Here is a 13665-nt window from a genome sequence, read left to right as displayed (position 1 = left end):
CTTAAACCCCAGAGTTGAAATTGCCATAAGTACATCATTACATAAGTACATCCCATAAACATCATTAGACCAGAGTACAAAATGGGAGATTTAGAAGGGATTTAATTGCACACACAACAGATTTCAAACTTGTTTCAGAGATAGTAGGAACTGCAGATGCTGGAGAATGAGAGATTACAAGGTGTGGATCTGGATGAACACAGCAGGCCAAGCAGCATCTCAGGAGCTGGAAAGCTAACGTTTCAGGCCTAGACCCTTCCAAAACGTCAGCTTTCCTGCTCCTCTGATGCTGCTTGGCCTGCTGTGTCCGTCCAGCCCTAAACCTCGTTATCTCAGATTTCAAACTTGCAGTCTGAAAGGGCAGTAGAGGCAGAATCACTTAGAGTACTTAAGGAATGGCTGGATTACACCTATGAAGTATTGTGGATCGAGAGCTGGAAAGTCTGATTAGATTGTATAGTAACTAAATATCAACATTAAACACAACACATTATGGGAGGTCAGAGAGAGTCAGACTGAGATCCTATACACTCAGGTCCTGATTCCATCCTCTTGTGAAAATTTTCTGACATAACACCCTGCGCACCAGCTCAATAGCTGTCGGTATTGGTGCCTATTAAATACCAGTATTGGTTCCCCTTTAAATCCCAGAGTAACTGCTCCTTTAATTCCCAAGGCTTTTGCCCCTTTAAAGCCCAGGGATCTGCCCCTTTAAGAAAGAACAGCTGATGGTTCTACTAATGACGATTCCATCAGGCCACTCCACAGCCAATCGGAGCCGAGGGGGTGATTTGTCGCGAGGCCGTAAACCCCACCTATCGCCACATGATTGGTTAGAGCGCAAGCCCCGATCTCGCTGTCTTCTGACGTAATTGGCTAAACGGCGTCATCTAGCGCTACGGATGGCCAAATTGTCCAATAGATGTGGAGAGTGTGGTAGAGCCGCGAGCTCTGAATGGCCGAGAGCTACCGTCACTCACCTGTCACGGGGGCGGGGCCAGGGAGTTACCTTGGCAACCGGCGTGTGTCGGTGCTGTGCGCAGAAGTGGCTGCAGGGAGTGACGCTTTGCGATTCCCATCGGAGGCTCGGTCAGCCGGTAGGAGCGGGGCAACCAACCTGGGGCAAGGAGACAGAGAGAGGGGGAAGGGCAACTGGCCCCGGGGATAAGGGGAGGGGAAGAGGGTACCCGGCCCCGGGGTAAGGCGGAAGAAGAGGGGTAACTGAGCAGGCCCAGGGAGGAGGACTAGTGGTGTTAGTTATAGACTGGGGAGGTGCTGGGGGAAGTGAACGGGTACGATGATGGCAGGGAGTTACAGGGGCGGTTGCCTGGGGGCTTAATTAGATCATGGTTTGGGAGCCTCCTGCTTGCGAAAGGTGGCCCTGAGACACCACCCACTGCAGTTCTGAGGGGGGTGTGCCGCACTGCCAGAGGGGCTGCCTCCTGGATCAGACCCTTTAAAGAAAAAGCCTTGTACTACAGGGTTGAGTGCAAGAGGTTTTTGTTAATCCACAATCCAGTCTGGTTGTGCAACCTTCAAAAGGCAATTTGATGCGCACCTCTAACAGTGGTGGTGCGGGGAGAGAGACGAGACGAGGCAGGCATGAGCTGCTATATAAATGAAAGTGTGGGTTGGTTAGCAGATTTGACTGCTGCTGTATCAGCAGGTCATCAGCTTGATAACCACAATCTAATTCTGAGACAGCGTTGACTGCAGGGCGCCACACATTAGATTGTTTTGAGGTAAGAGCCCATGGTGTTGGAGGTAGTAAGTTAACATAAATCGACAGTTGCTTAACTAATAAAAAAAAACAGAATTGGGATAAGGGGGTATTTTCTGGTGGGCATCTGTAATTCATGGAGTGCCATAAAGATCCATGTTGGGCTGTGATTATTTACAATATATTAATGACTTGGATGAAGAAAATGAATCTACTGTTACCAAGTTTGCAGGTGATACAAAAAAGGCCGAAATACAAATACGACAGTGCGTAGGGAGGGATATAGGCAGGTTAAGCGAATGGGCAAAACTTGGTAGACGGCATATGTATGTGAGAAATATGAGGTTGATATGCTTTGGCAGATAAAATAGAGGAGCTGAATATTATTAGGCTGTAGAAAGCTATAGAGCTGAGGATTTATGAGACCTTGTGCATGAATCACAAAAAGCTAGTATCCAAGTTTGATGGGTATTGGAAACATAAATAGAATATTGGCCTTTTTATTCAAAGGAAGGGAATTTAAAAGTAGAGTGGTTTTGCTGAAACTATACAAAGATCACAATTGGAATACTGTGAACTGTTTTTAACTCCTTACGTGAGAAAGGTATCCTGGCATTAGAGGCAGTCCAGAGAAGGTCCACTAGGTTGACACTGGAGACTTGATAATCCTTGTCAGCCATGGTCTGTGCCTGATAGAGCATGCTCTAAGCTGAATGGCCTATTTATGCTCCTGCTTATTAAACCTAATAAATGATATTCACTTTTTCCAAGCAGCACTTGAAGGAAAATATGTCTGCATCTCTAAAAGTGATGAATGCTGGTTCCATGCACCAGTGAACCTAAGAGAACAAACTTAAGCTTTCTTTCTTCCCTTACATAACTTCTTTGTTATTGTCAGATGCAGGCTTTTTTTAATGTTTGTAGCTGGTGTAAACTGCATAATAACATATTAACACTTCAATTAATAGACTGTACCCCAATTACCAGTCTGAATGTATAGCACAGCTGTTGACTGTAGATATATAGTTTCACTTCCAGCTCTGTGCTTTCCCTTATTTGTCAAAGAAGCTGTGTAATTTACCAAACAGAAAATGCTGACAAAATTGCAGCAGATTTGATAAGACCTGTAAAGAGGGAAGGATCATATTGGACTCAATATTAATTCTTTCTTTAGATCTGAAAAACCATGTTAGCATAAAAACAACAACTAACTTTTCTGTATTTTTGACTTTGGTCTAAAATGAAAAATAACTCTTTTTAAACCAAGGACTATGGAAAGAATTGCCATACTTTTGAAAACAAGTTGCTGGCACTCGGTATGTTTACAGTATTGCTTTGCAAGCAATTAGGGAGATCTGATAAAACACCAGAGTATGTACAGAGTGAGATCTGTGAGCAACAGGGCACTGATTAGCTAGTGCACTTGTGATCAGTTAGGAATGCCAATGGTCATCAGCCTGATATCCACAACCTAATTCCGAGACAGCTGAGCAGTTTGTAAATGTGCACGTGTGAATGGTGCAGTGATAGTGACTGTACCTCTGACTGGGGATTCCTGAATTCAAGTCCCACCTGCTTTTAGAAGTGTGTAATGACATATTTGAAAAAGTTGATAAAATTTCTGTAGTAGTAAAAGGTTTTGCAGACTGGAAAAAGCAGGGTCTGTCTGTATGTCTCTGCAGCAAAATAATAAGATGTCGACTCTAACCAGTGACTGTGAAACTGAACAATTTATAAGTAAATCTCCTGGATCTTTTGAAAAAGAATTGAGCATCTGAAATGAAGAATATTTCAAGAACGAAAGGTTTTGTTAATAAAAAAGGCTGCTTTCCTACTGAGGACTGGTGCTAATGGACTGTATTTCCCTAGCATTTTTTTTACCTTCTCTCCTAACACATGAATTTTGTGTTTGTAACTCATGTAAAGCATGAGTTAGTTTCATTTGTACAGTTATATGTCGGTGGTTCATACCTGTTTACTTATGGTCAGAATTTAATTACTTGTATGTAATAGAAACAATTTATTACAAGATTCTGGTCAGTTTTCTGGTTGCCTGATTCAATCAGACTGGTAAATCTGGGCTTTGTCTACTTTTGATTAAATCATTAACTTTTGTCATACGTCTGGCAGTAGTGGGGTTCAAGAAATGGTGCACTTTTCTAAGTGGGTTGTAGCAATAAATTCATGTTAACTTTGGTTCTCTCTTCTCAAACTATGCCAGACCAGAGATTTTGCCTGAACTGTTTTTTTTTCAGTGTCCACAGTAGTTTGCTCTAATTTGATCTCTAATTGATCAATTTGGTCGAGTCCAAATAGATATGTGATGTCTTGCATTTGCCTAGTACTATGCGTGACCCTTGGACAAACTCCAAAGTGCTTTATAGCCAACAGAGGACTTTGCTGAAGTGGAGTCATTGTTATAATTTAGGAAACATTGAAACCAATGCTCGTGTGGTGAGCTCAACAAACAGCAATTGGAAAATGAACAGGTACGTTTGTTTTATTGTGAGGCTAATTAGGCGATGAATAATGGCCAGCTGGGAAAAGCTCTGTCCTGCTCTTCGAAATAGTGCTACCTGATCTTTTGCATCTACCCAAGCAGGCAGATGTGAGCCTCTGTTTAATGTCTCATCTAAAATGTACGATGAAAGAAACTGCTGAAAGAAAGCATCAGCCTAAAATTTGACACCAACCCAAAGGGCTTTTTTACCTGTGGCTACTGGTTATGATACTGATTGTTAACAGTGAAGTGGTTTATGTCAGTGAAATCCAGCATGTCAGATTAATTTTGGTTTTGCAGTTGTCAGCTTTATGTAAGCTCCCACAAAGATGTAGTATGTTCTGGATTTTCACTTTTTTCAAGATAATTTTGAAAAGAAATGATACGTTAGGGTTGTTTTGAATTGAGTTAATATTGTGTTTGGAAAAGCTTGCAGTGTGGATATTGTCATTCCATATGTTTAAATGCAAAATAATTTTATTTGGAATTAAGCAACTTATCAGGCTCAATCCAGTGTTCTGTTTTAGGGTCTTGCCTGTTCACTGACATTCTTTTGTAGCGTTTAATAGAAGAGACTAAATATTTTGTAGACGAATGTCTTGCAGTAATTTCTGAGCATATTTTCTGTATTTCAGAGTTTCTAACATTGTAAATTACCACCCTCGCTGATTTGTACTCTGTCCTGGCTGACTTCCCACATTCCATCCTTCATGAACTTAAGCTTACCCGAAACTCTGCCCGTGTCTGAATTAATGTCTGGTGCCAATCACTTATCAACCCTAAAGCTCATTCGATGTATGTTTGATTCCAGGTTTAGCAAGGCGTGTATTTTAAAATCTGTTCAGAGGTAGTAGGAACTGCAGATGCTGGAGAATCTGATAGCAAGGTTAGAGCTGGATGGACACAGCAGGCCAAGCAGCATCAGAGGAGCAGGAAAGCTAGAAAATGGGTCTAGGCCCAAAATGTCAGTTTTCCTGCTCTTCTGATGCTGCTTGGCCTGCTGTATTCACCCAGCTCTACACCTTGTTATCTCTATTTTAAAATCTTCTTTTGTTTCTGATCCATGAGGCCTCACCCTCCTTTTAAATCTAAATTCTTCAGATTTATGCCCTTGACCTTATTCAGCCACCTTGAACTTAAGATCCCTAAATCTTTCCACCTCTCTGTTCTCCTTTTTATAAAGTCCCATAAAATTTGATAATGGCTGCCACAAAGCATCTTGATGTTTTCCAACATGGAAGTCGCTATAGAAATATAAGATGGTGTTACTGGAGGCCCTTTGGAATATTTGCAGTGGATGATCAAAATCCAAATGGTGAGCAACAGGTTTGGTGTTTAATGGTAACCTTGGATAAAGGCAAATATAAAAGAGAAGCGACATCCTTTTTCATTGGAAACTATTTTGCACTAAAAAATATGGCAGTCCCATCACTGATCTGGTAATGGAAATGCTGTACTTAACTTTTTCAAGGAAAGGCTTACATTTATAAAGTATCTTTGGTGATTTCAGGACATCCTTAAAAGCTTTTGCACTTGTTGATAACTGTTTTATGTAGCTCCCCTCTCTTTGAAATGACAGTCTAAATTCTTGTGTGCTTAATACCAAACAGTCTGCTTTGAAATTCTCTTCCACTTATTTAATATCATTGTAAAAGGGAATAACCTAAGCATTACTGTTGAACAATACCAGACAAAGGAATCTCTTTTGAATGTTATTACATTAAGCATCTCGCAGTATAGGTCAGTCCAGTCAGGGTCACTGAATGAAGATCTGGAAAGAGTACTGAGCGTTCACTGGGAATCAAGTTTTCTTACATATGAATCACTCGCGTCTCTTTTGGTTTACAGGTTATGCCATGGATATCGTACTGCATTACACAGACTACTACTTCTTCACGCCATATGTGTACCCTAGTTCCTGGCCAGAGGATGAAGCTGTACGCCAGATAGTGAGCCTCCTAGTTGTAACAAATTTGGGAGCTGCTGCTATCTACCTCCTGTTCGGAATGTTTAGCTACTATTTCATTTTTGATCACACACTGAAGAAACATCCACAGTATTTGCCGGTACGTGCTATATCCCTGACGTCTCTGGGTCTCTCAGTTCATTTAATTGGCTAGCTGTTTTTAAAAATCCTATAAACAAACAATTAGTTCCACCACCACACCACCTTCTTTTTATGCTGCCAATCCTGCAAATCTTTCCTGTTTTAAGTACATATTCTGGTCCTAGCAAGGCCTTTTTAAAAGCAATGGCATTAAAGACTTCTTGACATCCTTGTGAAACGTCCTATTGTGTTGACTCATCAGATGGAATATCTCTTGTGTTATATATGCAACCACCATATTATACTCTGCATCATGTATTTCTGTTGTTCATGTGGAGGAAATGGTGTGAGTTCCTAAGTCAGTACTTGATGGAAAAGTAGAATTCTTGGGCATTTTTTAAAATTGTTTTGACAATACTTGCTTAGACCAGCAAATGGGATTATATTTTAAATTTTTGGAAAGCTAATTGTTTTTGCTTATAAGTCACTATTTTATGTTCATATTTCATGATTACTTCTAATTCAACTTTCTATTCTTTTATTTCTCTGCCCCATCTACAACTTGCCTCTGGCTGCTGTCTTAATGACTGAGATGTGGTTTTGACAGCCCAGTAGCTATAACCTGTAGAGACAAACTGGCTAAGGGATACTGTACCAAATGACCTTATTATCGCTGGACACTTAATCCAGAGACTCTCATAACTTTGGGGGACCCAGGTTTGAATTCTGCCATGGCAGATGGTGGAATTTGAATTCAGTAAATATCTGCAATTAAGAATTTAATGATGACCGTGAATCCATTGTCCATTGTTGGAAAAAAGCACCTGGTTCACTAGTGTCCTTTTGGGAACGAAACTGTCATCCTTACTACCCTTTGGGCAATTAGGGATGGGCAATAAATGCTGCCTGGCCAACGATGCTCTCATCCCGTGAATTAATAAAGAAAAAATATTTCTGCGCTGTGGTTTTTTTGTTGGAAAAGTAACGCAGATAGATGTTGTGGATATTTTTAAAGTTAGTCTTTCTTTTCCACCCCTTCCCCTTTTATAGAATCAAGTGCAGCGGGAGATAAAATATGCTTTGAAGTCAATGCCATGGATGAGCATTCCAACAGTGGCATTATTCTTTGCAGAGGTCCGAGGCTACAGCAAATTGTACGACAATATCGAGGATTCCCATTATGGTAAATGTTGTTAACAAAACAGGGAAATGGGAATTCCACATGGGGAAGTGGATTTTGGCCAACATTTTACTTGATTCCCTCACACTGGGCAGCAAGCTGAACTTTGCATTGTTCTTGAAACCCGAGACCAGGTGACATGGAGGAGCAAGAGTAAGTCATTTCAACCCCTCACATCTGCTCTGTCTTTGTAGTCCATGGCTGATTTGAGAATTTGATGAACTTGTTGCTTTGGAAATATCTCAGTTGTATGGAACAAGTTGTAACCCCATTCCCTGTTCCTGCCATTGGTTCCACTATTGTAGGTTCCTGAGTTCTAGTTTCAATTGGTTGCCTAGGATGTGAGCATTCCCCGTCCAAACATTTTCAGCTTCCTTTCTTTTCCTTTTTTCTTTTTCTTTTTCTGTTCTTTTCTCTCGTTCTGCCTTTCCCCTTTGTAATGACTCCTAAAACCTACATCTTCCTCCAAATGTTTGATCCTTTATCCTTGTTCGGCATAATATAAAGTTTGTACGATAATCTGCATGTGAAGGACCTTGGGATGTTTCACTGTGTTAAAGGTGCCATATAAATGTAGTTGTTATTTATGGAAATTCTGTCTGAGTAAAGTGGGCCAAGGAAAAATCCACTTTTCAAATAACTGCAGGGAAGGGAAAGAGCAGTAAATGTACTCCTTAGGTATTAACTCCTGTTTTGCCTTGTTTGTGCCACATGGTGGGAGTTCCACAACCCCCCTCACCTCACACCTTTCCCCCAAAATTCTCAAAGTTATGGCTTGTGACTGTGATGCTTAGAGCTATGTGTGTACGGTGAACTGGAATAGGTGGCTAATGTCTGTGACTGTATGCTGAGGAAACTACCACCCTGTAATTTTGTCTTCCTGTTTAATCAGGTTGGTTTGGAGTAATCTTCAGTATGGTCTCCTTTCTGTTCTTCACGGACATGTGTATCTACTGGATCCATCGGTTTCTTCACCACAGGCTCCTCTATAAGGTAAATGTTAGAGTTACAAGGAAGTACGGCTTTCATACACAGATTATTCAGAGATTTGAAAATGGGGTTTAGATTTTATTTGACCCGATTAGATACATGTATCTAATGAAAGGGGTCTAATCAGACATGCTGGCATTGATAACGATATCGGATAGGTCAGAAGGAGACCTTGCACCCCACTGAGGCAGTTCTTCATTAGACCCACCCCAGTCTTTCCTTCTACCGTGTAAATTTCTCCTCAAATATTATTCAGTTTCCCCTTTGGAAGTTAATATTGATTGCATTACCTGAAAGGAGTGCGACAGAAATCTACAACTAACCTTATTTCCACTTCATTTAAATTTATTTTAAATTGCTGATGTTTCTTATTATTGCATCTAACCCTGATTTTGGATGTTGATGGACATCTGACATCATGAGGGCCAGATCGTGAATGAAGAGTATCTTAAGTAAATATAGAATTGCTTCCTGAAGAAATCTTATGGCATCAGTGAAATGTCCATGCCTCTTGGCCAGAAGATCCATGTTGAAGTCCCATGTTTCTTGCTGTTGTCATAATATGGTTGATATTTAAAATCTTTTGGTTTTGTTCTTTTAGAACTATGTGCCTTTATTTTTAGTTTCAAGTGATCGCTAATATGCTGATTATTTGTAATTCCTCTCTTGTCTACAGCGCTTACACAAGCCCCACCATACCTGGAAGATTGCAACGCCGTTTGCAAGTCACGCTTTTCATCCTATTGATGGCTTCCTGCAGAGTATCCCATATCATATCTATCCATTCCTGTTCCCGCTGCACAAACTGGCCTACCTGGGTCTTTACATCTTTGTCAACATCTGGACAGTGTCCATTCACGATGGGAATTACAGAGTGCCTAAGATCCTTGAGGAGGTCATCAATGGTGCAGCCCATCACACTGACCACCACCTGTACTTTGACTACAATTATGGACAATATTTTACGCTCTGGGACAGAATTGGAGGCTCCTACAAGTGCCCATCCGCCTTCGAAGGCAAAGGACCACATGACTACCTGAGAAAGTTGACAGCCGAGGGAAAGCTGTGTAGCTCTCCTTCCAATGGCCAGGCAGCCACTGAAAATGTCAAAGAGGAATGAGCTACTCCCATTCCCTACTTGCCCTTGCTTTGCTCCAGTGAAGCACTGTCATCCCTGCCAAGAACAATACAATGAATGTCATTTAATCCAGGCGTTGCTCAGTATTCTAATTGGCCCTATTTTGTTACTACAAATAGAATCTATCGGAAATAGGTAGCAGTAACAGACAACCTGTTGCCTTGTCAATGAGGGAAATTCTAATTTTACTAGCTGCTCACAGACTGGAAGTACTTTCTTTTTATAAAGAATTTACAATACAATATTTGTTAGGGCCTCAATCTATTAATGACCTGAAAGCTTTGTGAATGCTGTTATCTAGGGTCTGGGTGACTCTTGGTTATCATCTAGTTGTAATTATGTATTATATTGTAAGAATAGACTTGATTGCTAAAAGATCCCATTTTATTCTAACAATTCTGAGCAATTTTAAAACAGTTCTGTGTTGTACAGCCTTTGTGAAGTAAAATCATTGCCTATCATTTTTTTTCAATCTCAAAGATTCCCGTATAGATGATACTTCATTTCATATCTACAATTGTGAACCATTATTGGAGCTTGGATTCATACCTTTAATCGTCCTGTTTATTGTTCACTGCCTACTTCACATTGTCTTTTATTTCTTGGATTATTCAATGGAATATACAGTAAAATGCAAAAATGCTTTAATGAGTGGGTAACTTATTTCCATCAAATTTTATGCCACTTAATCAGGAACAGGTTTGAGTTATGCTGTCGGTTTATGATCTTGATCAACCTGGGTTCTGAGCCAGTGTGACCTGTAAGGATGCTCTATTTGAGTTTGAGTCTACTTAACCTGGTGCACATGGGTTTTTAAAAAAAACAACTGGGCCTCTGTCATTTGTTTGGCATTCACACCTTGAGGAATCCAAGGTGTAGGGAGAGCTCAGTCGAGACAAGCTGTACCAGTAGAGGCAGTTGGCCATGGAGCAGAAAGACACTAATGACCTCTTCCCTGACTTGCCCAGGCACCTGAAATCCCACTCTCTCTTACCTGACATTCCCTTCCCAGCTCCTTTTGTTTTTTTTCTTAACCTTAAATTATCCCAAAAACCTTTACAAAGCCAAGAGCCCGTGACCTACCCTCAGCCATTACCCATTTACCTGCCACCCTATTTCTCACTTACCTTTTGTAAGCCATGGAATGCAGCAGCTACTGCTGAGAAAAGGGATGTGGGCTCAGCATCACTTCTCACTGCTGCTGCCTGCTTGGGTTCTTGGACTGGATGGTCCTGCTTCAGCTGAGAAAATTGCTGGCCTAGAAGTTTGCCCAAGACATTTCTCTGAATGCTTCTGGGTAAACTCTAGTTTGTAAGTAGGGATTCTGATCAAGATCACACGATTGAGGTCTTTATGCAGAGTTTCTAACCACATCATCTATTCATGAGAAACCCAAAAGACCAGACACATATCTATAGATTGAATTTTTTTTAAACCATATAATTGGTTTTGAACTAATTCCAGGTCACAGCAATGATAACGTGAGATACTGGGCAGCATCAATTTAGTTTCATACTTCTTGTGTTTGAGAAGGAATGTTACCTTTTAACAGTCCAACCATTTAAGGTAATATCTGGAGAATGCCTTCATGCAAAGGACCATGGAATTCTTCAGCAGTCTCCTCTGGGGATGCATTGAAAATTTCAAGGCAGAATTTGATGGGTTTTGTTTTTTTATTTTAGTACTTAAGGATTGCAGAGCCAAGATAGATGGATGAAGTTAAGATGTAGATCAGTTTTGGCATAATTTATTACCCTAACGGACAAGGAGGAACTGAACAACCACTTCCTCTTCCTATATCCCCACAACATTTTCTGGTTGCTTAAGTCTGTGAAATAATTTTAAAATGTGTTTGATCATTAGTTTCTGCACATGATATGACCAATTAAAACCAGAGATAGCAAGAATTGCAGATGTTGCAGTCAGAGCCGATTTATAGTGTGGAGCTGGAGGAACACAGCAGGTCAGGCAGCATCAGAGTAGGAGAGTCAATGTTTCTAGCCTAGACACCACCCCCCCTCCCAAAGCTGTGATGAAGGGTCTAGGCCTGAAATGTCGACTCTCCTTTGCCTTTGCTGCCTGACCTGCTGTGATCCTCCAGTGCCACACTATATTGACAAATTTTAAAACATCCCACTTATTACTTTTTGGGTTTATCTCTGTGCTCTTTTGCTTGCCTAATTCCTCTTCAAACACGTTCTAAATCCAAAGGATTAATTGATCTCCTCTCCACAAAAATGCTGATTGGCATCTTCTGCCTCCTTTATAGTTTTCCACTAAGTCCAGACTTTGTTGACAACATCCTGATGGTGAAGAATAAGTCAAAGCATTTTAACAATAGAGTTTACTACCCTTATTAAATCCGCACACGGTAGCTCAGTGGTTAGCACTGCAGCCTCACAGCGCCAGGGATCTGGGTTCAATTCCAGCCTTGGGCAACTGTCGATGCGGAGTTTGCACATTCTCCGCGTGTCTGCATGGGTTTCCTCCGGGTGCTCCGGTGTTCCTCCAAAGATGTGTAGGCTAGGTGGATTGGCCGTAGTGTTCAGGGGTGGGTCTGGGTGGGATGCTCCAAAGGGCAGTGTGACTTGTTGGGCCAAAGGGCCTGTTTCCACACTGTAGGGAATCTAATCTAATCTAATTAGTGAGAACTATTTTCAAGCTGGTTAAAGGGGGCCTGATGTGGTGCAGTTGTAGAGACTCTACCTTTGAGGCAGGTGGCCTAGGTTCGTGTTTTGCCTGCTCTAGTGGCATGTAATGTCTCTGAACAGATTGAATAAATATCTTAAAGCTAGGAAACTGACCGCAAAATTTGTTAAGCTGTAGTGTCACCATCGTCCACTTGGGGGCACTCGTGAGCACAGACCACAAGCACAGATCATAGCAAGGTCATTGTATGCATTGTGGTTGAAGATCAAGATTCATTTGGATAAGAAACTTCATTGTATTGAAATTAGAAGCAATGCCAGCTCCCCATACGTCTTGTCAGTGTATAAATGAGGTTCTTGTGTGGTGGCAGTGTCCCTACCTCTAGGACAGAAGATCCAAGTTGAAGTCTCACTTGTTCTAGAGCGATGACCCCTTATCAGGTTGATTATAAACATCTACATGGTCGAGGGGACTTGTGGTGCAATGGTAGTGTTTCTGCTTCTGGCAGAAAGTCCTGTTTATGTCCCAGCTGTCCTGGAGATCTGTGATAGCACCTTTTTGCACAGGTTGAGTTAAAGGTAGTACCAATAATAATTAGAGGCAGGGAAAATTCTTGGGTATACCCGCTCTCTGTCCAGCTACCTGTACCAACTGGCTTCAGTTACAGCTTGATCCTGTTTATCAAGCGATTGCAGAATTTTTGTTCCTCTGATACTAGATATCCAGCCTCTGGAAACAATCATTCCTTGTAAAGTGCTTTCTGACATAAGGACTTCAGTAAGATCACGAGTGGGTCATACACGCCCCCAGCTTTCTGGATCATTCAGTAATGTACCTCGGCTACACTTACCCGTCCTATTTTGTCAGTGGAATTCCCCGTTGTCCAAAACTCTCTTTTGAATCTTGACTGTCACAACACTCTGAGGTAGAGAATTTGAAAGAGCCATGACACTTTGAAGTAATTCAGACAAACCCTTATCCTGGGGCACACCCTTTGTTCCACTTGTGGAAACAGCCCATCAGCATCCACCCTGCCAAAACCTCAAACAATTTTTTACATTGTGATGAGATCACTTGTCAATCCCCCAAATGCCAGAGAATATTGGCTCATTCTACTCAATCACTTGTCATAGGACATCTCTCCCTTGCTAGCAATCAATCTAGCAAAATTTTATTAAAATCAATTGTAAACCCTTTGTAAGTGTCTTAGTTCCCTTTTTACTTGTACCCACTATTGTCCTTGGGTCCTGTAAATTGCCTTGTTAAGTATTATAATTTCAAACTTCTCCAGACTAAGAGCACCTAGCGTAGGGCTTCCCAAAGTGGGGGGCTAGGAGCTCAAACATGGCAATAGTTACCAGAGTTCTGATGGAGTTATAACAGTTGAAGATCTCCACCATCTCAACCTCACCACACACCTGAATCACGGTGACCCTCAGGT

General features: G+C 41.3%; 1 protein-coding gene across 2 annotated transcripts; it reads left to right on the top strand.

Moving 5' to 3' along the window:
* Positions 1-1003: 1003 nt before the first annotated feature.
* sc5d (sterol-C5-desaturase) lies at positions 1004-10223 on the top strand. Of its 2 annotated transcripts, none has more exons than XM_048562433.2 (5): positions 1004-1097; positions 6069-6286; positions 7318-7450; positions 8340-8440; positions 9114-10223. In XM_048562433.2, exons 2-5 carry the CDS (start codon positions 6077-6079, stop codon positions 9555-9557), a joined length of 888 nt encoding a protein of 295 aa, XP_048418390.2. In that variant the 5' UTR covers positions 1004-1097; positions 6069-6076; the 3' UTR covers positions 9558-10223. The 2 variants fall into 2 exon arrangements, with proteins under 2 accessions (XP_048418390.2, XP_048418392.2); XM_048562435.2 differs by lacking the exon at positions 1004-1097 and adding an exon at positions 1111-1742.
* The last annotated feature ends 3442 nt before the right edge of the window (positions 10224-13665 follow it).

This window comes from Stegostoma tigrinum, chromosome 32, assembly GCF_030684315.1.
Source record: "Stegostoma tigrinum isolate sSteTig4 chromosome 32, sSteTig4.hap1, whole genome shotgun sequence".
NCBI classification, from domain to species: Eukaryota; Metazoa; Chordata; class Chondrichthyes; order Orectolobiformes; family Stegostomatidae; genus Stegostoma; species Stegostoma tigrinum.
This window is presented reverse-complemented; position numbering and strand designations above follow the sequence as displayed.

What these genes read in the sequence shown, in the direction of transcription:
- sc5d (XM_048562433.2), top strand. Translation starts at nt 6,077, where the DNA reads ATGGATATCGTACTGCATTACACAGACTACTACTTCTTCACGCCATAT. An exon ending in AACATCCACAGTATTTGCCG is followed by an intron (nt 6,287 to 7,317) that starts GTACGTGCTATA and finishes CCCCTTTTATAG; the next exon opens with AATCAAGTGCAGCGGGAGAT. An exon ending in ACCACAGGCTCCTCTATAAG is followed by an intron (nt 8,441 to 9,113) that starts GTAAATGTTAGA and finishes TCTTGTCTACAG; the next exon opens with CGCTTACACAAGCCCCACCA.